Source organism: Pipistrellus hanaki, assembly GCF_964339955.1.
Source record: "Pipistrellus hanaki genome assembly, chromosome: 12".
Lineage (NCBI taxonomy): Eukaryota > Metazoa > Chordata > Mammalia > Chiroptera > Vespertilionidae > Pipistrellus > Pipistrellus hanaki.
This window is the reverse complement of record NC_140514.1, coordinates 27,389,611-27,413,111: the sequence shown is the minus strand read 5'-3', so window position 1 is coordinate 27,413,111 and position 23,501 is coordinate 27,389,611. Positions and strand designations below refer to the sequence as shown.

General features: G+C 40.4%; 1 protein-coding gene across 1 annotated transcript in view; it reads left to right on the top strand.

Annotated features, from left to right (window-relative positions):
• The window catches only part of CLHC1 (clathrin heavy chain linker domain containing 1), a 30,886-nt gene extending 12,901 nt beyond the window's left edge, over nucleotides 1-17,985 (top strand). The window contains exons 7-12 of the mRNA XM_084900808.1: nucleotides 73-157; nucleotides 2,302-2,408; nucleotides 7,288-7,462; nucleotides 8,877-9,079; nucleotides 15,581-15,760; nucleotides 17,678-17,985. Coding sequence (XP_084756934.1) covers nucleotides 73-157; nucleotides 2,302-2,408; nucleotides 7,288-7,462; nucleotides 8,877-9,079; nucleotides 15,581-15,760; nucleotides 17,678-17,874 — 947 coding nt within the window. The 3' untranslated portion in view covers nucleotides 17,875-17,985. The remainder of the gene's footprint in view (nucleotides 1-72; nucleotides 158-2,301; nucleotides 2,409-7,287; nucleotides 7,463-8,876; nucleotides 9,080-15,580; nucleotides 15,761-17,677) is intronic.
• The last annotated feature ends 5,516 nt before the right edge of the window (nucleotides 17,986-23,501 follow it).

Sequence of the window (23,501 nt, the reverse complement as noted above, 5' to 3'; positions counted from 1 at the left end):
TTTTACCTCTTTATAAATATAGGTTAATGTATAACCTTAAATATCATCTGGTGGATCTTTTGATATTTATAGATAGCCAAAGCTTTATCGAAGAGCTAATGGAAGATGATCCAGGCAAGGCAAAAGAAGCTGAAATTTTGCTTTCCTACATCGACAGGCAAATATTTTAAAAGCTTTAAAATAATACTGCAATCATTTAATATGTATTTAAATACTTATTAAATACATCTTTAATATTTATTAACTGCTTAGCATTTATTTACCATCTTGATGAGCTATAGTCTCTAACTTTTGTATCTTTAAAATTTTACCCTGGTATTTCCCATTTATTTGTTATCATAGTCTTTTCAATGATCTGAGCAGTTATACGCATGGAATAAAATAACATTAGGCCATTGTAAATTGAAATGGAATAACCGTTTCATCTCTTCTGCATGCATGGTGTAGACATTACAAAAAAAAATTTTAACTTCTAATAAACAAATTAGAAAATAAGGTAGAATTTTTTTTAAAATATATATATTTTATTGATTTTTCGCAGAGAGGAAGAGAGAGGGATAGAGAGTTAGAAACGTCGATGAGAGAGAATCATCGACCAGCTGCCTCTTGCACACCCCCTACTGGAGATGTGCCCTCAACCAAGGTACATGCCCTTGACCGGAATCGAACCCGGGAACTTTCAGTCCACAGACCGACGCTCTATCCACTGAGCCAAACCGGTGCCGGCTAAAGTAGAATTTTAAATGAGACTTCTCTGTGATAAAATACTAGATTGGGCCCAGTCAGTGTGGCTCAGTGGTGGAGTGATGACCTATGAACCAGGAGGTCACAGTTCAATTCCTGATCAGGGCATATGCCCACGTTGTGGGCTTGATCCTTAGTGTGGGGCATGCAGGAAGCAGCCAATTTATGATTCACTCTTATGATTGATGTTTCTATCTCTTTCTCCCTATTCCTTTCTCTCTGAAATCAATAAAAATATATTTAAAAAATACTAGATTAGTAATCTAGGCAATATTTCAGAGAAGATAGGTGGTTTGTAGTGTTGATTTAAATTTTATTTATACTTTTCTTGCATTTCTTCATCGTCAGCTTGATGTTAAAAAATATTTTCCTAAATATGTTTTTATTAATTTTTAGAGAAAGGGGAACGGAAAGGGATAAAGAGATAAAAACCTCTATGAGAGAGGAACATTCTCTCATATGCGCCCCCACAGGGGAGCGAGGGTAGTGCCTGGATAGGGAATCAATCTGTTAACCTCTTGGTTCCTGGGTAAATGCTCAACCACTGAGCCACACCGGCTGGCATATTTCTGCCCAATACATAAGTTATTATTTATAGGGTAAAATAGAGGCTTAAATAAATTTAAGAATTTATTCTTTAAGAGGTTATTTCATAGGCTATAAAGTCCATATGTAATGAACATATTTAATGTTCCTAATCTTACATGTGAAGCAATTTTCACCTGTTGATTTGCATGTTGATACAAATAAGGAGTGAAGATTATTTTTGGGGAGTGAGGGGCACCAAAGCCCATTATTTCCTTACTGTGTACTTCTCTAAGTCTGCCAACTCTAGATTGGAGAGAAAAACCCTTATTGAGGTTAAACATTTTATATATTTTACTTAATATTATTTTGATATTTTTCTCCTCTGGGATTCCACATTCATTTGCAACACTGTATAAATTGGTGTTTGCCATAGTTTTATTAATTGTGAAGTGAGGGCTGATTTTAAGATATTTTACCTTAGGAAGAGGAGTAGAGGCTTAAGTTATTTGAACTATTATCTTTACTCCTTGTGTTAACCTCATATTTAATTGGAAGTCTGCTGAGCAACATAAATTCTGAATACCATGGGTACTTCTTGATCTTCAACTTGGCAGCCTTTGTGTTCATCTAATATTTCCCCTAGACGGACCTCTTAAGGAGATTATCCTTCTTTTCCCTGACACCCCCTTTTATCTGAAGATGATATGAGAGAAAAAAATCTGAGCTCATTGTAACTTCAAGTTCTGTTCATTTGCTAAGGCTTGCTATAGAGTACTATAGGAATAAAGTACAGGATGAGGTTCACAGTCAGCTGGCAGATGAGAGTTTTTTTCTGACGCTACAAAAATGGTAGAATATCAGGGAAAGAAGTGAAATAACCTCTTACAGAGTAAATAAATCTCATTATCATTTATTAGAATTGCTTTTCTATATTACTATGCCACTGTGTTTAGTATATATTAGAGATTTCTGATCAGTTTTCTTTTTTGTTTACTATTTATAATGTATAATGAAATGTAATGTCTGTAGGTTCAATCAATTAATCTCACTTGGTGAATATGAGAAGGCCGCTTGTTTTGCAGCAAAAAGTCCTAGAGGAATTCTTCTAAACATGGGGACAGTGAATAAATTTAAGGGTAAGCATTTCTCTCTGAACTTTCTATATATATGCAGTTATACTTTCCCCCATGATAGAATGGAAAGAGTATTGAACTGGGAGACGAAAGATCTAGGCTCCAAATCTTATCTCTACCTTTTACTCAGTTTCCTGAGCTGTAACAGTACAAGGGAGAAAGATGGAGAAGAGAGGGAGGGGGAGGAGAAAGGCTCAGGTGTACTCCTGGGAGGGAGAGTGTGCAGTATTTGTGTTTTTATTAATGAGTTGCAAGACTTCTTTCTATATTCCCTTATCATATATTTCCTTATCACGAAATTCATGCACTGGGGGTGGGGAGGTCCCTGAGCCTAACCTGCCCCCTCTCACATGCTAGGACCCCTCAGAGGATGTCCTACTGACGGCCTGCGCCCCCCAGGGAACGGGCCTAAGTTGCAGTCTGGCCTCCCTTTGTGGGAGGCAACCTGGCTGATCAGGGGAAGGCACCAGCCCCATCACCCCACTGCTGCAGCCACTGCCAGTCACCGCAGCCACCGAGGTGTTTTTGTCAACACAGACTCCAGTCCCTTCACCAAGAAAAAAATTACAACTTTCTTTAGGCATTTTCAAGATGTGTCTTTCATAGGATATGCATTTCTTTCCTTTCCTTTCCTTTCCCTTCCCCTTTTCCTTTTTTTCTCTTTTTCTTTTTTCTTTTTTCTTTTTCCTTTCCTCTTTCTTTCCTCACCTGAAGATATGTTTCCACTGACTTTTAGAGAGTGTGGAAGAGAAAGGGAAAGCCAGAGAGAACTATCAAAGTGAGAGGAACACTTTGATTGGTTGCCTCCTGCATGAGCACTTATCTGGGCCCTGGCCAGGGAGGACCCTGCAACCTAGGTACATGCCCTTGATCAGAATCGAACCCAGACCCTGCTGTCTGCAGGCTGAGGCATTTTCCACTGAGTCAAACCGGCTATGGCAGGATATGACATTTCCTAGCCCTCCAGCAGCGGATCTTCATTTTTTCTCCAGGAGTGAGGTGGAAAAATCCTAGGTCACCTTTTTGGATTCTTATTACCCAAGTTACTGGGAATATTACCAGTGGCATACAGGAAGCTTAGCCAATGTGCAATCAGAAAAGGTGTTTCCTCTATAGTTCACACCAATCGAGGGCTAGGCCTGCCCAGGCCTAAAGCCTCTGGTCCAAGCTTTAGGCCTGAACAGGGCCCCTCCAGCTCCCTCATGATCACCGGCTCAGCCCCTGCCCAGGCCTGCCCAGGCTGAAAGCCTCTTGGGTAGGAGCAGACCCCCTGCAATCGATCACAGGGGGTCCGCTCCTGCCCAGGCCAAAAGCAGACCCCCAGCTCCCTGCAATCGATCACAGGGGGTCCGCTCCTGCCCAGGCCAAAGTGACCCGCAGCTCCCTGCAATCGATCACAGGGGGTCCGCTCCTGCCCAGGCCAAAGTGACCCGCAGCTCCCTGCGATCAATTGCAGGGGGTCACTCCTGCCCAGGGCCTTACCTAACAGTGACCTGGGTGCCAGGATGTTCTGGGACACAGGCCCTGGGTGTCTATGTATACAAATTAACCACTATGTTTTTTGGGTTAATTTGCATAGTCACTCTGATTGGCTATAGGGATAGTGAAGGTATTGTCAATTTACATGTTTGTCTATTATTAGATAAGACTAGAGGCCCGGTGCACGAATTCGTGCACAGGTGGGGTCCCTCTGGGTGGCCTGAGGGATTAGGCTGAAACCCACAGTCCAATGCCACCTGCAGTTCCGACCTGCCACTCCCACTCATCCGGGCCCCACTGTGCCTGCCGCAGGCTCCCACCCAATCAATCCCGATCAGGAGAGGCTCGCGCTGCCAAAGCAGCACTCGCCAGCCATGAGCCCTGCATCTGATGCCCTTCCAAGGGGAGTGGTCTGCAGGATTGGCCTGAAACTGGCTCTCTGACATCCCCCGAGGGGTCCCGGTTTGTGAGAGGGCACAGGCCAGACTGAGGGACACCCCTGGTGGTCAGTGCACATCATAGTGACTGGTTGACCAGTTGACTGTTTGCCCCCTGGTCATCAGTGTATGTTGTAGCGAGCAGTTGAGCATCCTTAGCATATCATTAGCATATTACACTTTGATTGGTTGTTCAATTGTTCTGCCATTTGGTCTATTTGCATATTACCCTTTTATTATATAGGATGACATAAAAATATTTTCTTCCAGTCTGTGGATTATTCTTTTACTTTTACTTTTTTTTTTTTTTTAAATATATTTTATTGATTTTTTAAAGAGAGGAAGGGAGAGAGCTAGAGAGCTAGAAACATCCATGAGAGAGAAACATTGACCAGCTGCCTCCTTCACACCTCCTACCGGGGATGTGCCCACAACCAATGTACATGCCCTTGACCGGACTTGAACCTGGGACCCTTCAGTCCGCAGACCGATGCTCTACCACTGAGCCAAACTGGTTTCGGCCCCAGGACCATTTGTTAAGAAAAAGACTTTCCTTTATCCATTGACTTTTTTTGGCCCCTTTTTCAAAAATCAATTGGCCAGGGTTTATTTCTGAATTCTTAATTTATCCTAATGCTCTAGATCAGTGGTGGGCAAACTCATTAGTCAACAGAGCCAAAGTTTACTGACCATTGCTCTAGATACTCATCCTAAGATAGTATCATACTATCTTAATTACTATGGTTTTCTAGTAAATTTTGAGATTAGAAGTAGCAATCCATCTTTCTTTTGATAAATATTAGTGTGTATATATTTTTCATACTTTGAATTTATTTGTGTCTCTGTTTAAAGTCAATGCCTTCTAGATAACATATACTTGGACCCTACTTTTTTATACAATCTGACAATCTTTGTCTTTCAAATGCAGTGTTTAGATAATTTATATTTAATATGATTATTGACGTGGTTCAGTTTTGTTTGCTGTTTTCCTCAACTCTTTGTTACCTTCTCTCCCTTTTTTGCCTTCTTTTGGATTACTTCAATTTTTTAATGATTTCATTTTTCTCCTTTGTTGATTACAAGCTACAAATCTTTTTGTTGATTTATTTTGGTTGTTGCTTTAGGGTTTATGATTAAACTAGAGGCCTGGTGCACAAAATTTGTGCATGGGGGCAGGGGCAGGGGTTGTCCCTCAGCCCAGCCTGCACCCTCTCCAATCTGGGACCCCTCAAAGGATGTCTGACTGCCTCATTAGGCCCAATCCCACTGCAGTCGGACATCCCTCTCACAATCCAGGACTGCTGGCTTCCAACTGCTCGCCTGCCTGCCTTCCTGATTGCCCCTAACCACTTCTGCCTGCCAGCCTGATCGCCCCCCCTAACCACTCCCATGCCAGCCTGATTGATATCTAACTGCTCCCCTGCCAGGCTATTTGCCTCCAATTTCCCTCCTCTGCCTATCTGGTCATCCCTAACTGCCCTCCCCTGCAAGATTGATCACCTTCAACTGCCCTCCCTTGTAAGCCTGGTCCCTCCTAACTTTTCTCCCCTGCTGGTCATCTTGTGGTGGCCATCTTGTGTCCACATAGGAGCAGGATCTTTGACCATATGGGGTTAGCCATATTGTGTGTTGGAGTGATGGTCAACCTGCATATTACTCTTTTATTAGATAGGATAGAGACCTGGTGCATAGGTGGGGACCGGCTGGTTTGCCCTGAAGGGTGTCCTGGATCAGGGTGGGGGTTTCCTTGGGGCATGGGGCAGCCTGGGCGAGGGGCCTGTGGTGGTTTGCAGGCCAGCCACACCCCCCAGTGACCCAAGTGGAGGCCCTGGTATCTGGGATATATTTACTTTCTACAATTGAAACTTTGTAGCCCGGAGAGGAGATAAGTCTCCTGCTTGCTCAGTGGCGGCAGCCCTTTCTGTTTGGATTTGTTTACCTTCTATAATTGAAACTTTGTAGCCTTGAGTGGAGGCTTAGGCCGGCAAGGGCAGGCAGAAAGCTTGGCTTCCTCCGTTGCTGGGGAAACGCCTTCCTCCTGCTCTCAGTGACGGTAGCCATCTTGGTTGGGTTTATTTGCATACTTGCTCTGATTGGCTGGTGGGTGTGGCTTGTGGAGCAGAGTGATGGTTAATTTGCATACTACTCTTTTTTTAGGTAGGATATTTATCACATGCTACTGTCAGGTGACATTATACCCCTTGGTATATTATATAAAAATAATATATTTCTAAATTCTTATATTCAGAGCATATAACATTTTTGGTCTTCATTCCTTTTTTAGATTTGTATTCCTACCTGGTATCATTTTCTTTCTGCCTGAAAGACTATCTTCATCATTTCCTAAAGATACCACCAGATCTGCTTGTGGTATACCCCGTTAGCTTTTTAAAGTTCCTTTGGAGGCTCTGAGAGATTACATTTCATGCTTCTCTCCTAGTTTCTAGGTGGCTGACAACAATGTTTGGTATTCCTTGGCTTATAATCACTCCAATCTCTGCTTTGGTTTTTATATAGCATGTAATGTTTAGTCATTATCTAAAATACGATGTTTTATCCATAAGCATTAAAAATTACAAATATGGCCCTACCCAGTTAGGCTCAGTGGATAGTGTTGGCCTGCAGACTGTAGAGTTCTGGGTTTAAACCCAGTCAATGGCACATACCTCAGTTGCAGGTTCAATCCCTGGCCCTGGTCAGGGTGCATGGGGAAGGCAGGCAATCGATGGTGTCCCTCTCACATTGATGTTTCTCTCTGTGTCTCTCCCCCTCCCTTTCACTCTCTCTGAAAATCAATGGAAAAATGTCCTTGGATGAGGATTAACAACAAAAACAAACAAAAATTACAAATATGTAATTTTAGATTCAAGTTTTTTGGTAAAAAATGCAAAGAGATGAAAATAATATAAATAAGACAAAGAAAACTATTAAAGTATTTGACTTAAAAACTCTATTTTTCTCTGTAGCTGCTGGAAAAATTAAAGGAAAGCCTTTTCCATTACTCTCATTTTTTGAGGCTATCTTTACCACAAGTCATGCTAATAGACGTCCTGTTGATGCAGAACTAACCCTGGAAGGAATCAAATGTGGACTTTCGGAAAAACGTTTAGATTTAGTTATCCACTGGGTCACTCAAGAAAAGTAAGCAAAATTGAACTTAATTTTGATATTTGGTTAATAAAGAGGTTCATTCTCGAAAATTTAAGTTTTCTTTGAGACAACATCGAGGGACCTGGAGAATATCATGCTAAATGAAATAAGTCAGTCAGAGAAAGACAAGTATCACATGATCACACTCTTGTATGGAATCTAATTAACAAAATAAACTGATGAACAGAGAAGATCAAGAGACATGGAAGCATGGGACAGAGTGTGAGATTTCAGAGGAAAGGCAGAGGAGGGTGGCCAGAATTTTTATTGACTTTATATTCTGAAATCCATCCAGTCTTTTTAGGAGAGTTTTAACATTGTATATCTGTTTTTTAATAACTTGAATTCAGCCAAAATGGGTTTGGCTCAGTGTTTTAGAGCGTCGGCCTGTGGACTTAAGGGTCCCAGATTCGATTCCGGTCAAGGGCATGTACCTTGGTTGTGGGCACATCCCCAGTGGGGGGTGTGCAGGAGGCAGCTGATCGATGATTCTCTTTCATCGATGCTTCTAATTCTCTATCCCTCTCCCTTCCTCTCTGTAAAAAATCCATAAAATATATTTAAAAAAATAACTTGAGTTCAGTTTTGCCAAAATGTCTTTCTCCAAAGGAATATATGTTAATTGTTTTTGTTCTTCTTGCTGTTAAATTTTAGATGTATTTAATTTCTCCGACATTTATTTATTTATTTATTTATTTATTTATTTATATTTTTTTCCTTTGGAGCATTATCCAAATACATTGAAATTCTGCTTCCTGGTGTTGTGCCCAGATTTCATGATCACCAAGGACCATCAGGGAGCTGAATCCGATGCAATTGCAGAAAGCCTGAATTCCAAACTAGCATGGGCTCTGTCCCACTCACGCAGGCAGCATGATGGACGAGAAACCAAACTTCAGCAAGTCAAGGGGTTTTATAAGGGTGATGATGTCACTGCTTTGGCTGACCCTGATTGGTTGGGTGAGGGCTAGGGTTCAGTTACACAAAATGGAGGATAGCTCCGCCCTGCCTCACAGTACAAAATTTCTCCAACATTTAATTGCCTACAATCTTGGAATTCTTACAGACCATAGAAATTCCAGTTCTGCTGTGATGAGTTTTCCAAGACTTCATTTTTTAAAATATATATATTTTTATTGATTTTAGAAAGGAAGGGAGAGGAATAGAGAGATAGAAACATCAATGATGAGAGAGAATCATTTATCGGCCGCCTCCTGCATGCTCCTCACTGGATATTGAGCTCGCAACCCAAGCATGGGCCCTTGGCCAGAATTGAGCCTAGGACCCTTCAGTCCGCAGGCTGACACTCTATCCACTGAGCCAAAACAGCTAGGACCCAAGACTTCATTTTTATCCTCTCATTAAGAACTTAGTAATGTGTGCCTTATTGATCTCCTTGCTCTAGGCTCACATTTTCTGAGGAGGCTGGGGATATGATTTGTGATTATGGAGATCAGGATACTTATAACAAGGCCAAGTGCCTGGCTTTAGCTATGATCATCTACAGTGAATGTAAGCTGTTCAACAAAATTATTCTCTGCCTGTGTAAACAGGATCAGCTTCCTGAGGCTATGGAATACATACAACAACTCAAGGACTATACTTATGGTAAGTAATAAAGCCTACTTATTTATATATGTTTGAATTCTGGACTTTAATTGTAAGATCACCCGTGTTAGTAAGCAATATTTTGGCTTTACATTATAAAATCCATTTTGCCCTGGCCGGTTTGGCTAAGTGGATAGAGCATTGGCTTGCGGACTCAAGGGTCCCAGGTTCGATTCCGTTCAGGGCACATGCCCGGGTTGCAGGCTCCCAACCCCAGTGGGGGGCATGCAGAAGGCAGCCAATCAATGATTTCCTCTCATCATTGATGTTTCTAGCTCTCTTTTCTTTCCTTTCCGCTCTGAAATCAATAAAATATATTTAAAAAATAAAAAAATAAAGTCCATCTTGCATATAGTGATAAGTACTAGATTTCCTTTGTAATTTTCAGTAAAGCAGTTAAGCTTAAGCTGTTTGACTTTCATGTTTGACCTTCAAAGATATTACATGCTTTCTCTATACTTAAACATTTAATAAACTTGATGGTCCTGAAACATACAGTTTTAAAGATACATTTTACAGATATATTATACCATACTACTTAAAGGATTAAAAAACAACTTATTTATTATATATAATGTTCTCAATTATGATATAAGCATTAGAAATGAAGAATTGGTGAAATAAAATTCATTTCAAAATTTGAAACATCTAGGTTGCATCTGGGCAGTGATCTGAGAGAATCGTGGACCTTTTAGGGTGACCCTGATCTGAGCTGTTAGAATGAATCTGGCTCAGCAGTGATGTAATGCACCGGCAGTCCTGAGAGCTCCCCTCAGCCCAGGCAGAGGTAGTCCCAGTGTGCAGGCTGTGTACCCCCGTTGCAAAATGAAATAAAATGTAGCACTTTTAGGTCACGTTTTCCCAGGAAAAGGATATTTTATGGCTGTTGAATCTGATAATTTTTAAACAATAAATGGACTTTTACTTAGAATCTCTTTTATAAAGTTACTAATTTCTTCATTTACTACATAACAGCATGCCTGATACTATTACTGTAAAATAGATAATAGTTCAGCTTTTTATACGAATTATCTCATCTAATCCTTATGTTAGCTCTATGAAGTAGGTTTTAGTATGATCCCAATTTTATAGATGGAAAAAAACACACCTATGTGTCTAGAGAGGCTAAGGATAGAAAGGTAAGTAATTTGCCTATATACTCACAATAATAGAACAGAATCTGGCATAGTAGGAACTACTCAATATTCATTTTATATACACTTTCCAATGATATATTTTATTATTATCTAAGTATACAGATTTAGGTTTTGTATTATTATTTTGCCATAGGTAAGAATTATTTTAGTCGTGATTCAGGCATGGAATATAGGTTTTAATTACTCTTTGAACATGATTATTCTGTTCCTCTAAAAGTATATTACACTCTAAAATAATTAAATATAATAATTAAGTAATAACACTCCTAAATAATTAGAACCTTGATATTTATCTGCAGAATTTATTTAGTATAACATCATAAGATGAAAATAATAACCTGAGAAAAATTAAACTTAAAAGATAGAAACATTGTTTGAAAATTACTTGTTCATTTTACTTTTTAATGAGAAACAACTATAGCTTTCAAAGGTATCATCTTTTCAAGGCCTTGGGGAACAGTTATAGTTTGCTAATACTTTCTGGTTTCATAGAAAAATGTTCTCGCTCAGATTTAGATTATCAGCTTTACATTTACAAATTAAAAAAACACAGTAAAAATAAAACCAGAAAAGTCTTTTGTCTCCAAAACATAAAGCTAATAGACTATCTGTTTTAGAAGTAAAGAATCATTTTTTTCTTTCCTAATAATTCCTAGAATAAAGCCTAAAATGATTCATTATCATTAAATAAATGTACTTTTCTGGAAACTAGCTTGTTCTAGATGTGAGGTGAGGCTCCCAAGCTTTCTGGGCTCAGGCCTCCTCTGCACTTTTAAAAAGCACTGATGATAGCAAAGAGCTTTTAGTTATATTGATACTATCTATTGATATTTATCCTAAGAGAAATTATTAAATTTTAATTTATTCTTTTAAATAAATTAAAATTTAATCAAAAATTTAAAATATTAATTTATTCATTTTAAATAAATCTTTACATGTTATCATAAATATTTTTTATGAAAAGTGACTTTCCAACATCAAATAGTTTCATGGAAAGAGTGACATTTTATAGTTTTGCAAATTTCTGTAATGGCTGGTTTAATAGATGGTATATGGCTTTCCATATTTGCTCCCATATTCAGTTGGTTGTAATGTCACATGTCATAGCCTCTGGAAAGCACCCCTGTGTCCTTGTGAGAGAATGACAAGCAAAGAGGCAAGTAACAAGTTCCCATTTTCATGGAAGTAGTTTTGACTTTATAGACCTGAGACCATATTTTAAGAACCACTGTTCTAGATATTTATGAGTTAAACAAATACCATATCTTAGGATTTTATTAAAACAGAACATGAGATAAATTATGATTACATCAAACCAAGGGATAAGGAAATGGATTTTGAAGTGTCATGAAACAGTGGGGAAAGGTCATAGGATTTGAATGTGTGTCCTTTCTGATTAGTCTGAGACCATATCTTGCACATAATTGAGTAAATATTGATTAATTAATTCATGGAGAAGGGGATTCGAATACCTGATTGAATGAAAAGAAGATGGGTGAGTTAGAAAATGTTGGAGGCTGGGGAGAGAGGGGGTGCTATAGAAATAGCTTCACCTTACTAGAGGATAGTTTGAATGACCTAAGTCATAAGTTTATCCTTTATCCCTAGGGAATTTCTAAAAATTATCTAACTGCACTGACATAGAATTATATTCTGTTTTTCTTTGTTTCCTCTTTTACAACTTCTCTGTGTTTGTGTGCATGTATGGGTATATCTGCACACATGCAGTGCACACACACATGTAGTTATTGTTTTGGAGGACCAGCACTTTTTGTTTTGTTTTGTTTTGTTTTTAATATATTTTTTATTGGTTTTTCACAGAGAGGAAGAGAGAGGGATAGAGAGCCAGAAACATCAATGAGAAAGAATCATTGATCAGCAGCCTCCTGCACACCCCCTACTGGGGATGTGCCCGCAACCACGGTACATGACCTTGACTGGAATCGAACCCGGGGCGTTTCAGTCCGCAGGCCGACGCTCTATCCACTGAGCCAAACCGGTCCTGGCAGGACCAGCACTTTGGATTGGAAGGTCATAGACTCTGGGGATCAGATGAATTATTCTATTTTATACCATATGTATAACCTAGGAAAATTAACTTCTTTAAGCCTGCTTCCTCGCTTGTAATGTGAGAATAACAATATCTCACTTATACTACAAATTAAATGCAGCGATTTAATACATATAAGTTCCCAGTACAGTAAGTATGTATTTAATCAACACTAGGCTACTTTTTTATTGTCTTTGGGAATGCAGATTGTGTTTATGATAGTTCTTCAAAATCTATCAGAAATTATTCTGAAAGTTACCTGTATTGTGATCCAAGGAGAATATTTTTACTTAAAAAAATTTAGGAAGTTGCCCTAGCTGATTTGGCTCAGTGGGTAGAGCATCAGCATGTGGACTGAAAGGTCCTGGGTCAAGGGCACGTGCCCACGTTGCAGGCTGGATCCCCAGTAGGGGGCATGCAGGAGGCAGCCGATCAATAATTCTCTCTCATCATTGATGTTTCTCTCTTCTCTTCTCCCTCCCTCTCTGAATCAATAATTTTTTTTTAATTTAGGAAGTTAACATAAAGTATATATTTTAAGAATATAAATCATGATTGTAGCTTTGTTTTTTTAAAAATATTTTTTGTATGAAAAAAATTTTTTTTAAATAAATCTTTATTGTTCAGATTATTCCAAATGTGTTCCTCTCCCCACCCCCTTAACTGCTCCCCTCCACCAGATTCCCACCCCACCCTCTGCCCTTTCCCTAGCCCCCATTGTCCTCATCCATAGGTGCACAGTTTATGTTGTCTCTTCCCACACCCCCACTCCCCCTTTCCCCGAGAATCGTCAGTCCACTCCCCTTCCATACCTCTGATTCTATTATATTCACCAGTTAATATTGTTCATCAGATTTTTTAATTCCCTTGGTTTTTTAGATTCACTTGTTGATAGTTACGTATCTGTTGTTCATAATTTTTATCTTTATCTTCTTCCTCTTCCTAAATAACCCCCTTTAGCAATTCATATAATTCTGGTTTGGTGGTGATGAACTCTTTTAGCTTTTTTTTATTTGTGAAGCTCTTTATCTGGCCTTTGATTCTGAGTGATAGCTTTGCTGGATAGAGTATTTTTGGCTGTGGGTTCTTGCTATTCATCACCTTGAATATTTCTTGCCATTCCCGTCTGGCCTGCATGGTTTCTGTTGAGAAATCAGCTGATAATCGTATGGGTACTCCTTTATAGGTAACTACCTGCTTTTCTCTTGCTGCTTTTAATATTCTCTCTTTGTCTTTTGCTCTTGGAATTTTAATTATGATGTGTCTTGGTATGGTCCTCCTTGGATTCCTTTTCTTTGGGGTTCTGTGCGCTTCCTGGACTTGTAAGTCTCTTTCTTTCCCTAGGTGGGGGAAGTTTTCTGTCACTATTTCTTCCAGTATTCTTTCGGTATCTTGCTCTCTCTCCTCTGGGATCCCCATAATTCTGATGTTGGTTCGCTTGAAATTGTCCCAGAGGTTTCTTACACTATCTTCAACTTTCTGGATTCTCTTATCTTCTTGCTTCTGTGGAGTAGTGTCTTCAGGCTCTTTGTGTTCTAAATCTTTATCTTGATTCTTGAGATCTTCCAGTCTGTTTTTAGGACTCTGTAATATTTTTTATTTTAGACAATGTTTTCTTTATTTCTAGTTGATCCCTTATTATTTCTAGTTGCTCCCTTTTCATATCCTCATAGGTCTCATTTATTTTATCAGCCTTTTTTAGGATATTCTTAAATAACCTTTTAACTGTAGTTTTGAACTCAATGTCCAATCTTTTCTTTTCCTCCATCTCCTTCCTTTGTGTCCTGCCTCTTGTCTGCATTTTAGTTGTTTCCCTGATTTGATGGAATAGTTTTGTGTGCTAGGTGTTCTGGTAGAGCCCAGTAGCACAACCTTCCCAGTTACCTGCGGTGGACAGTCTTGGTGTAGCCCTTTGTGGGCTATGTGTGCAGTCTTGTTGTTAAGCCTTGCTTATTGTTGGTATCACTGGGAAGCGTTGATCTCCAAGCCAATTGGCTGTGAGGATCAGCAGTATCTCAGCTAGGAGGGCTTCTGTACTCCGCTTGGATGGGGTGGGTCTCGGGGTGGCGCAGACAATCTTTGGTTCCCTGTCAGTCTCACCTTAGAAAAGCCCTGTTCATGGTGATTCTCGTAAGATTGGTTGCAGGCACTCGCACCTCTTTGGTAAAGGCACAGACAAGCTTTGAATTCCGGCCAGTCCCTCTTTAGAGAAAGCCAGCCTCTGGGAGAGCTTCTGTGCTCAGCTTGGATGGGGCAGAGTCTGGGGTTGGTGCAGACAAGCTTTGTTTTCCCGTAGGCTCCTCCCCAAGTCCTGCAGTAATGGCCTCTGGCCTCACACACCTCTGAGAGATCTCTGCCCACTGTCTGACAGTCTGGCCTCTCCCTGACTGGGGCCATCTATCAGAGCAATAGGGTGCTTCTGTTTTCCTCTTGAACAAGAAAGCCAGCCGCGCTATAGCTGTACGCCCTCTTTGCACACTGGCAGTAAGCCAGCGCCTTTTCGCACGCGCACAGTTCTCCGTACCTTCACAGTTCCTGATGTTTAGCGCGCCTTCTCTTCTTCCCAGATAGCAGAGCCTCCTCTCAGCTAGCCATCTGGTGCTTCAGGGCAACGCCTCCCCTGTTTTCCAGTTCTAAATTCTAATTTGTTGTGGTAGGCTGCATTCGGGTATCTACCCTATGCCGCCATCTTGGTTTCTCCTATTCCATGATTGTAGCTTTAGATTACCTTGATTACCTCAGCAGTTAACTAATAGATTAAACCATATGAAATTGCTTTTTTTGGAGTAAAAAATGGTCAAGTGTATGCAACTTCATCTGGCTTAACCTCCAGCTACTTAAACTAGCTAATGGCGTCTTGAAATCTTCATTTTTTAGTTTCTGAATACTTTATGTTTTTAGGGGGGAAAAATGAAGCCCCTTTTCTGTGCAGGCACGGAAAGAAAGGCATTATATTCACTAGAAGTTACTCCAAATATGAGCATCAAGATATAGTCAAATAGCCCTAGTTGGTTTTTGGCTCAGTGGATAGAGTATCGTCAGCCTGTGGACCCAAGGGTCCCCGGATTCAATTCTCGTCAAGGACATGTTCCTTGGTTGCAGGCCCCTCCCTAGCTGGCCCTGGTCAGGGTGCATGCAGAAGGCAACCAATCAGTGTGCCTCTTATCACATTAATATTTCTCTCTGTCTTTCCCTCTCTCTTCCACTCTCTGTAAAAATCAGTGGAATCCTCGGATGAGAATTATAAATAAATAAATAAATAATAAATGTTTTGTCTTTCATTTTTGCTTTCAGATGACCTGATGCAGCTAATAAAGTTATGTCCCCACTATGGATTAATTCAGTGTCTCACTAAAGAATGGAAAGGAAAACCACCACTTTTATCTTTTGGTCTCATTATACTTTATCTGTTCTCTGTTGATATGAAAAAAGTTGGCATTAAACTACTTCATGAACTAAATAGAAGTGGGAAAGGTAAGTAGAGTAAAATGTTATAGAAGAAATAGTAGTGGCTTATTTAGGGAAAGGTTCAAGATTATTATTTTTGAGTTATTTAATCTTCTAATAGTTCCTTCTTGACAACAGTTAACTTCAGTTTATAAATGTGGAGATCACCATGTCAATGAGAGTCTGTTAGCAGCAGTGTATATATTTTGAAGAAATCAGAATGAAGAGGGAATCTTTATGAAGCTTCAGGAGAACACCATCTATATATGTAAAAGCCTAGCTGACCGGCCGACCAGGGGGCAGACAATGCGGGAGCGGAAACCACAAGGATCGAAACATGGAACAGACTGATGAATCTCAAAGGGAAGGGGGGACGGGGGAGGGTGGGAGGAGATTAACCAAAGATCTTATATGTATACTCAAGGCCCGGTGCACAGATTCGTGCACCAGTGGGGTCCCTCTGCCTGGCCTATGGGGATCAAGCCAAAACTGACTCTCCAGTATCCCCCCAGGGGGCCCAGATTTTGAGAGTGCACAAGCCAGGCCAAGGGACCCTACTAGTGCACGAATCCGTGCACCGAGCCTCTAGTAATAATTATAATCACTAACCCTATAAAAACTTTTTATTAGTATATGTGTATATTTAGTAATTTTTAAAAATATATATTTTATTGATTTTTTACAGAGAGGAAGGGAGAGGGATACAGTCAGAAACACTGATGAGAGAGAAACATTGATCAGCTACCTCCTGCACACCTCCTACTGGGGATGTGCCTGCAACCAAGATACATGCCCTTGACCGGAATTGAACCCGGGACCCTTCAGTCCACAGGCTGGTGCTCTATCCACCAAGCCAAACCGGTTTTGGAAGGGCTGATTCATTTTATAGGGCATTTTTATTTTATTTTATTTATTTTTTTAAAATATATATTTTATTGATTTTTTTACAGAGAGGAGGAGAGAGGGATAGAGAGCTAGAAACGTCGATGAGAGAGAAACATCAACCAGCTGCCTCCTGCACACCCCCTACCGGGGATGTGCCCACAACCAATGTACATGCCCTTGATCGGAATAGAACCTGGGACCTTCCAGTCCGCAGACCGACGCTCTACCACTGAGCCAAACCGGTTTTGGCTATAGGGAATTTTTAAAAGGAAATAATATTATTTTCTGTAGAAAAATGTTTGTTATAGAGGCCCCATCACTAAGAAGTCCCTATCTAGAAATAGGATGGAGAGTTTTCCAAAGGGTTTCTTCAGCCTTGGGTGAGCACTGCTAGGGGAATTTGTAAAAGTGTTTGAAGGGTCATGTAAAGTAGACCCGTAACTCCCAGTTATTTGATAGTTTCTTTTTTCTTTTTTTTTTAATATATATTTTATTGATTTTTCACAGAGAGGAAGAGAGAGGGACAGAGAGTTAGAAACATCGATGAGAGAGAATCATCGATCAGCTGCCTCTTGCACACCCCCTACTGGGGATGTGCCCGCAACCAAGGTACATGCCCTTGCCCAGAATCGAACCCGGGACCTTTCAGTCCGCAGTCCGACGCTCTATCCATTGAGCCAAACCGGTCCCAGCATTGATAGTTTCTTGTGGTACCTTATAGACTCTGCACAATGCTGAGCCCACATTCTTCACTCTCTGAGCTCCCTTTCTTGTAGCCTTCAGTACCTGCTACTTTACCAAGAAGGGGGTGAGTGGAGGAGTGGGGAATGTGAGAAATGCTAGAGGGTTGAATTGAGTCCTGAAAAGATTAATGGAAAAAGAGAAGAAGGTATTACAGTGAGCAGGACTAAAGACTCCACATTAAACTTATAGGACCCAGGCACAGGAATCATAGTAACTGAGTTAAATAATATCCCTTTCTATTTTTGAACAGTTGCAAAATGTGGATTATCAAGTGAGAACAAGTGCCGTACTTATTATTATATTTTTTCCCCCTAGATGCAATAGAAAATCTTATCATAAATGATCCATTTTGCTCTCTAGAAAATTGGCAAGAAATGGCAAGTATATGCTCACAGAATGGCTTTGACAGATTATGTGATGAAATCATTTCCACTCTTCGATCTCAGTCTGGAGTTACAGAAATTTCTGAAGAGGATGATACAGTCAATTTAATGGAACATGTTTTTTGGTAGTTCTGTAGTTTAACCAGCTGAGGGAGCTTCTCTAACATTTTGAGTATGTTGGTTGGGCAAACTGATTTTGAAATAACTAACGTAAATAAATCTGGAATATGAAGATCTCAGAAATAAATCATGTTTCTTTTGTTATGATTTGATTTTTGAAACATTCACATTGTTGCTTCTTTTTTGTCCATATGGTTACTTCTTATATTGAATCTTTTAAAAAATATATATTTATTGATTTCTTTACAGAGAGAAAGGGAGAGGGATAGAGTTAGAAACATTGATTAGAGAGAAACATCGATCAGCTGCCTCCTGCATGCCCCCTACTGGGGATGTGCCTGAAACTAAGGTACATGCCCTTGACCTGGAATCGAACCTGGGACCCTTCAGTCTGCAGGCTGATACTCTATCCACTGAGCCACCAGTTAGGGCTAATCTTTTTTTTTTTTTTTAAACAATTTAATAAATCTTTATTGTTCAGATTATTACAATTGTTCTTCTTCCCCCTCTCCCCCCATAGCTCCCCTTCACCTGGTTCCCACCCCACCCTTTGCCCTTACCTTCTCCCCACTGTCCTCATCCATAGGTGTACCCTTTTTGTCCAGTCTCTTTCCACACCCCCCACACCCCTTTCCCCCTGTGAATTGTCAGTCCACTCCCTTTCTATGCCCCTGATTCTATTATATTCACCAGTTTATTCTATTCGTCAGATTTTTTTATTCACTTTATTTTTAGATTCACTTGTTAATAGATATGTATTTGTTGTTTATTATTTTTATCTTTACCTTTTTCTTCTTCTTCCTCTTCTTAAAGAATACCTTTCAGCATTTCTTATAATACTGGTTTGGTGGTGATGAATTCCTTTAGCTTTTTCTTATCTGTGAAGCTCTTTATTTGACCTTCAATTCTGAATGATAGCTTTGCTGGGTAGAGTAATCTTGATTATAGGTTCTTGCTATTTATTCATCACTTTGAATATTTCTTGCCATTCCTGTCTGGCCTGCATAGTTTCTGTTGAGAAGTCAGCTGACAATTGTATGGGTGCTCCCTTGTAGATAACTTAAGTGTTTTTCTCTTGCTGCTTTTAGTATTCTCTCTGTCTTTTTTTTTTTTTTTTAATATATTTTATTTATTTTTTACAGAGAGGAAGGGAGAGGGATAGAGAATTAGAAACATCAATTAGAGAGAAACATAGATTAGCTGCCTCTTGCACACCCCATACTGGGAATGTGCCCACAACCAAGGTACATGCCCTTGACTGGAATTGAACCTAATACCCTTCCGTCTGCAGGTCAGTGCTCTATCCACTGAGCCAAACCAGTTAGGGCTCTCTCTGTCTTTTGCTCTTGGCATTTTAATTATGATGTGTCTTGGTCTGGTCCTCTTTGCATTCCTTTTGTTTGGGGTTCTGTGCATTTCCTGGACTTGTAAGTCTATTTCTTCCACCAGGTGGGGGAAGTTTTCAGTCATTAATTTCTTCAAGTAAGTTTTCAGTATTTTGCTCTCTCTCTTCTTCTGATATCCCCATAATTCTGATGTTGGTATGCTTAAAGTTGTCCCAGAGGCTTTTTACACTACCTTCAAATTTTTGGATTCTTTTTTCTTTTTGCTTTCCCAGTTGAGTGTTTTTTGTTTCTTTGTATTTCAAATCTTTGACTTGATTCTTGCATTACTATTCTGCTATTGGGTCTCTGTATAATATTTTTTATTTCAGTCAGTGTATGCTTAATTTCTAGTTGGTCCTTTTTCATATCCTTGAGGGTCTTGTTAAATTTATCGGCCTTTTCTAGGAAATTCTTGAAAAAACTTATAATCGTGGTTTTGTTTTATTTATTTTATTGATTTTTTTACAGAGAGGAAAGGAAAGGAATAGAAAGCTAGAAACATCAATGAGAGAGAAACATTGACCAGCTGCCTCTTGCACACCCCCCATCGGGGATGTGCCAGCAACCAATGTACATGCCCTTGACCGGAATTGAACCTGGGACCCTTCAGTCCGCAGGCTGACGCTCTATCCACTAAGCCAAACTGGTTTTGGCATAATCGTGGTTTTGAACTCTATATCCAGTCATTTTTTCCCCCCTCCATTTCTTTTGCTTGTGATCTGTTTCTTTGTCTCCCTATTTTCACTGCTTCCCTGAGTTGGTGGAGTAGCTTTGTGTGGTAGGTGTCCTATAGGGAACAGTGACCCAGCCTCCCCAGTTACTGAGGTGGACACTCTTGGTGCACCCCTTTGTGGGCTGTGTACAGCCTTGATTGTTGTTGGTATCACTGGGAGGAATTGACCTCCAGGCCAATTGGCTGTGAGGATCAGCTTTGTCTATGCTGGGAGATCTTCTGTCTCTTATATTGAATCTTGATAAAATCCACAAATATAACTTTATATAGGAATGTTTAGGCATTTTCTGTCTAAGGGCATAAGCTAATGTGCAGATGTGCTCCATTCTGATAATCTAATTTGATAGCAAAAAATGAGGAAGGTGTGATTGTATCCTGTTTGTCTGACTTCCCAAATATCAAATGCTACAAACCTGACTTTTAACAAGAAAGGCAAGATGTGATTTCCATGTTGTATTCACTGGAAAACAGAGTATTGCTTTTGTACTATTGATTTAATGCCCCATACTTTGGTATATATAAATGGCAAACATTAGGCTTCTATAAAAATTGGGAATCTTAGTAGCTTGTTCTTACCTAGAGAAAGAACCAGCCAAGTTTTGCATAGAAGTAGATCTGGGATACCTGTAGGCACAGAAAATGCATCATAAGAAGTGATTTTGGATGATATCAAGTATCAGAATAAGTAATTTAAAACTCAAGAGTTCTATGCCATGAGTTCAGCTCATTTTTTACCATGTTCCATGATCAAAGCGTCCGGACATTCAGCTGGTTTGCTCTGGGGTGGCATCAGGGCTGAGGCTGTTCTGATTAGTTGGGTATTTGTCTGTTTTATCAGTGCCCGTGTCATGCTGATCATTAAATATTTTTTTAAAATATATTTTATTGATTTTGTACAGAAAGGAAGGGAGAGAGATAGAGTTAGAAACATCAATGAGCGAGTCATCGATCAGCTGCCTCTTGCACACCCCCTACTGGGGATATGCCCGCAACCAAGGTACATGCTCTTGACCGGAATCGAACCCGGGACCTTTCAGTCCCCAAGCCGACGCTTTATCCATTGAGCCAAACTGGTTTCGGCTGATCATTAAATATTTTGAATACCACGCCTGGAAGTTCCAAGCCTTCGGGCGACTCCAGAGGTCTAAAATAGTTATGTCAGACAGATTCTGCCAGTGCAGTTGTTGTCTAGGGAAGACGAATTCCTGGTGCCTTCTACTCTTGCATCTTCCCAGGATCTCCCTTGAGGACCAATCTTGGGGGACAGTGTATTCTTAGGAGGATGGCCCTTTAAAGAAAAAAATGTTACTCTACATTAAAATGTTTTAAAATGCTAGCACTCTTCTCTTTGAGCTTGAATGGAGCAGGAATGAGGGCGTGCCTGGAGGTGAGGGCTTTGTTTTCAGGACATTTCAAAGGCCATATTGTAGTAGTTTCCAGCCGTTCTGCAGCAACCCTACACTGTTATATGCTTAACCAGGCCTTTATGGCTTGGCTGACTTTTCTGCTTCTGCTATTCAGGGTTGAAGCACAAGCTGGCTGCAAAGCTGTTGCTAACACCATAATTTTAGCTTTGAAAAATGTTAACTTGCCCAGTCTATTCTTCAGAAAAGTAAGATATCTATACACAAAATATCCCAGGTTGATCAATTTACTGCCAGATTGTAGGGAGTCTGTTTTCTCAAAATCATTGAGATGGTTTGAAAACCAACTGCAGAGGGTCCTGGTTATCCTGCTTACACAGAGTTCAACCTTTGATTCAAAGTGGGGAGATGAGCCAAAACCGGTTTGGCTCAATGGATAGAGCATCAGCTTGGGGACTGAAGGGTCCCGCATTCGATTCCGGTCAAGGGCATGTACCTTGGTTGTGGGCATATCCCCAGTAGGGGGTGTGCAAGAGGCAGCTGATCGATGACTCTCATCGATGTTTCTAACTCTATCTCTCTCCCTTCCTCTCCGTACAAGAGGCAGCTGATCGATGACTCTCTCTCATCGATGTTTCTAACTCTATCTCTCTCCCTTCCTCTCCATACAAAATCAATAAAATATATTAAAAAAAATACAAAGTGGGGAGATGAGATTACTGTGGAGCTGGGAGCTAGACATCTCTGGGTGACTCCGAGCAAGACCCAGATGTAGGAAGCAATTTTGAGAATTCCTTGTTATATTATGATTCAGCCTGCCAGCTCACCAATCCCCGCATAACATACACCGTACCTTTTGAAGGGAGCCCATGAGCCACGGGCAAGCTTGTTTTCGCCTCACAGTTGGGGGTTTGCTTGCCTTTGGTACACTGAGCTTGTCCACCAAGCGGCTTGTAATTTCTCCAGGTCGGTGGAGTGTTGAGAGGAGGAGAAACAGCACTGCCTGAATCTCCTGAAGAGGTGAAAACATTTAGGAGGACATGGAATTATTTGTAAGTCAGGGTTTCTCCATCTCAGCTCTAGGAATAATTTGAACCAGATGCTTCTTTGTTGTGTGAGGCTGCTCTGTGTGCACTGTAGGATGTCTAGCGGCATTCTGGCCTCTATCCACTAGAGGCCGGTAGCGCTCCCTGTTTTGCCCCAACCAGTCATGACCAGCGGAAAGGTCGCCAGGTCCTTGCCAAAGGTTTCCTAATGAGCATACAAATTGTACCAATGGTTTCCTAATGAGCATACAAATTGTACCAATCCACAGTTAAACATAATGACAATCTCTGGGTGGTTCTCCTGCAAAGAAGGTCAAAGGTAGCGAAGTAAGTGAATGTACCTCCTTGATTTTTTTTCTCCTACATAAATTGTTTATTTTCATGCAGATCCAGAAAGTGTTCTGGGGGAAGTGCAGGGAAACAAGTGAATAACATCGGACTTATCTTACTTTCAGTTCATAACTGAGAAATCTAACCACCTCAAGAATTCTTGGCAAGAAAGAAGGAACTAATGTGCTCAGGTTTCTCTCAGAGGCAGGAGAATACAACCCCACACACGGGCCGCCTGCCTCTGGCCCCGTTGGACAGGGCCCTCTCTCCCCCTGTCTCTGGGAACCAAGAGCCTCGGGTTTGACCTTTCTTCTTCTCAACTCCTGACCCCTCCCACTCTTCAGTTAGAGGCTGTCAAGGTCTGCAGGCTGTGGGAATCTCGGCTTCGAAGAGTGGAAGCCAAGGCAAGTGCCCTCGCTGGCTTGGAGACGGTGACTTGTTACCTACCTGAGTGCCGTTTGCCACACAGGGTGACAAAGTTGGCTCTAAAATGTGAGAAATTGGCACAGCCATTAGACTAACACTCAAACCAAGATTTGAAAGAGGTTCTTTTGTGGCCGTTACAGAAAGAGTTGGCGAGAGGATTGAAAGCATGACCTTTGGCAGAAAAACGAGTGAAATGAGATCATTCACCTTGAAGAACAGATTGAAGATGAATTATAAAGGGTTCCTAAACAGAGAGAGAAGCTTATAATTTTTATTTTATTTAATTAATTTTTTTTTTTTTTTACCTCTGCCTAAGGTAAGAAAAAGATACTAATACAGTGTATGAGAAATT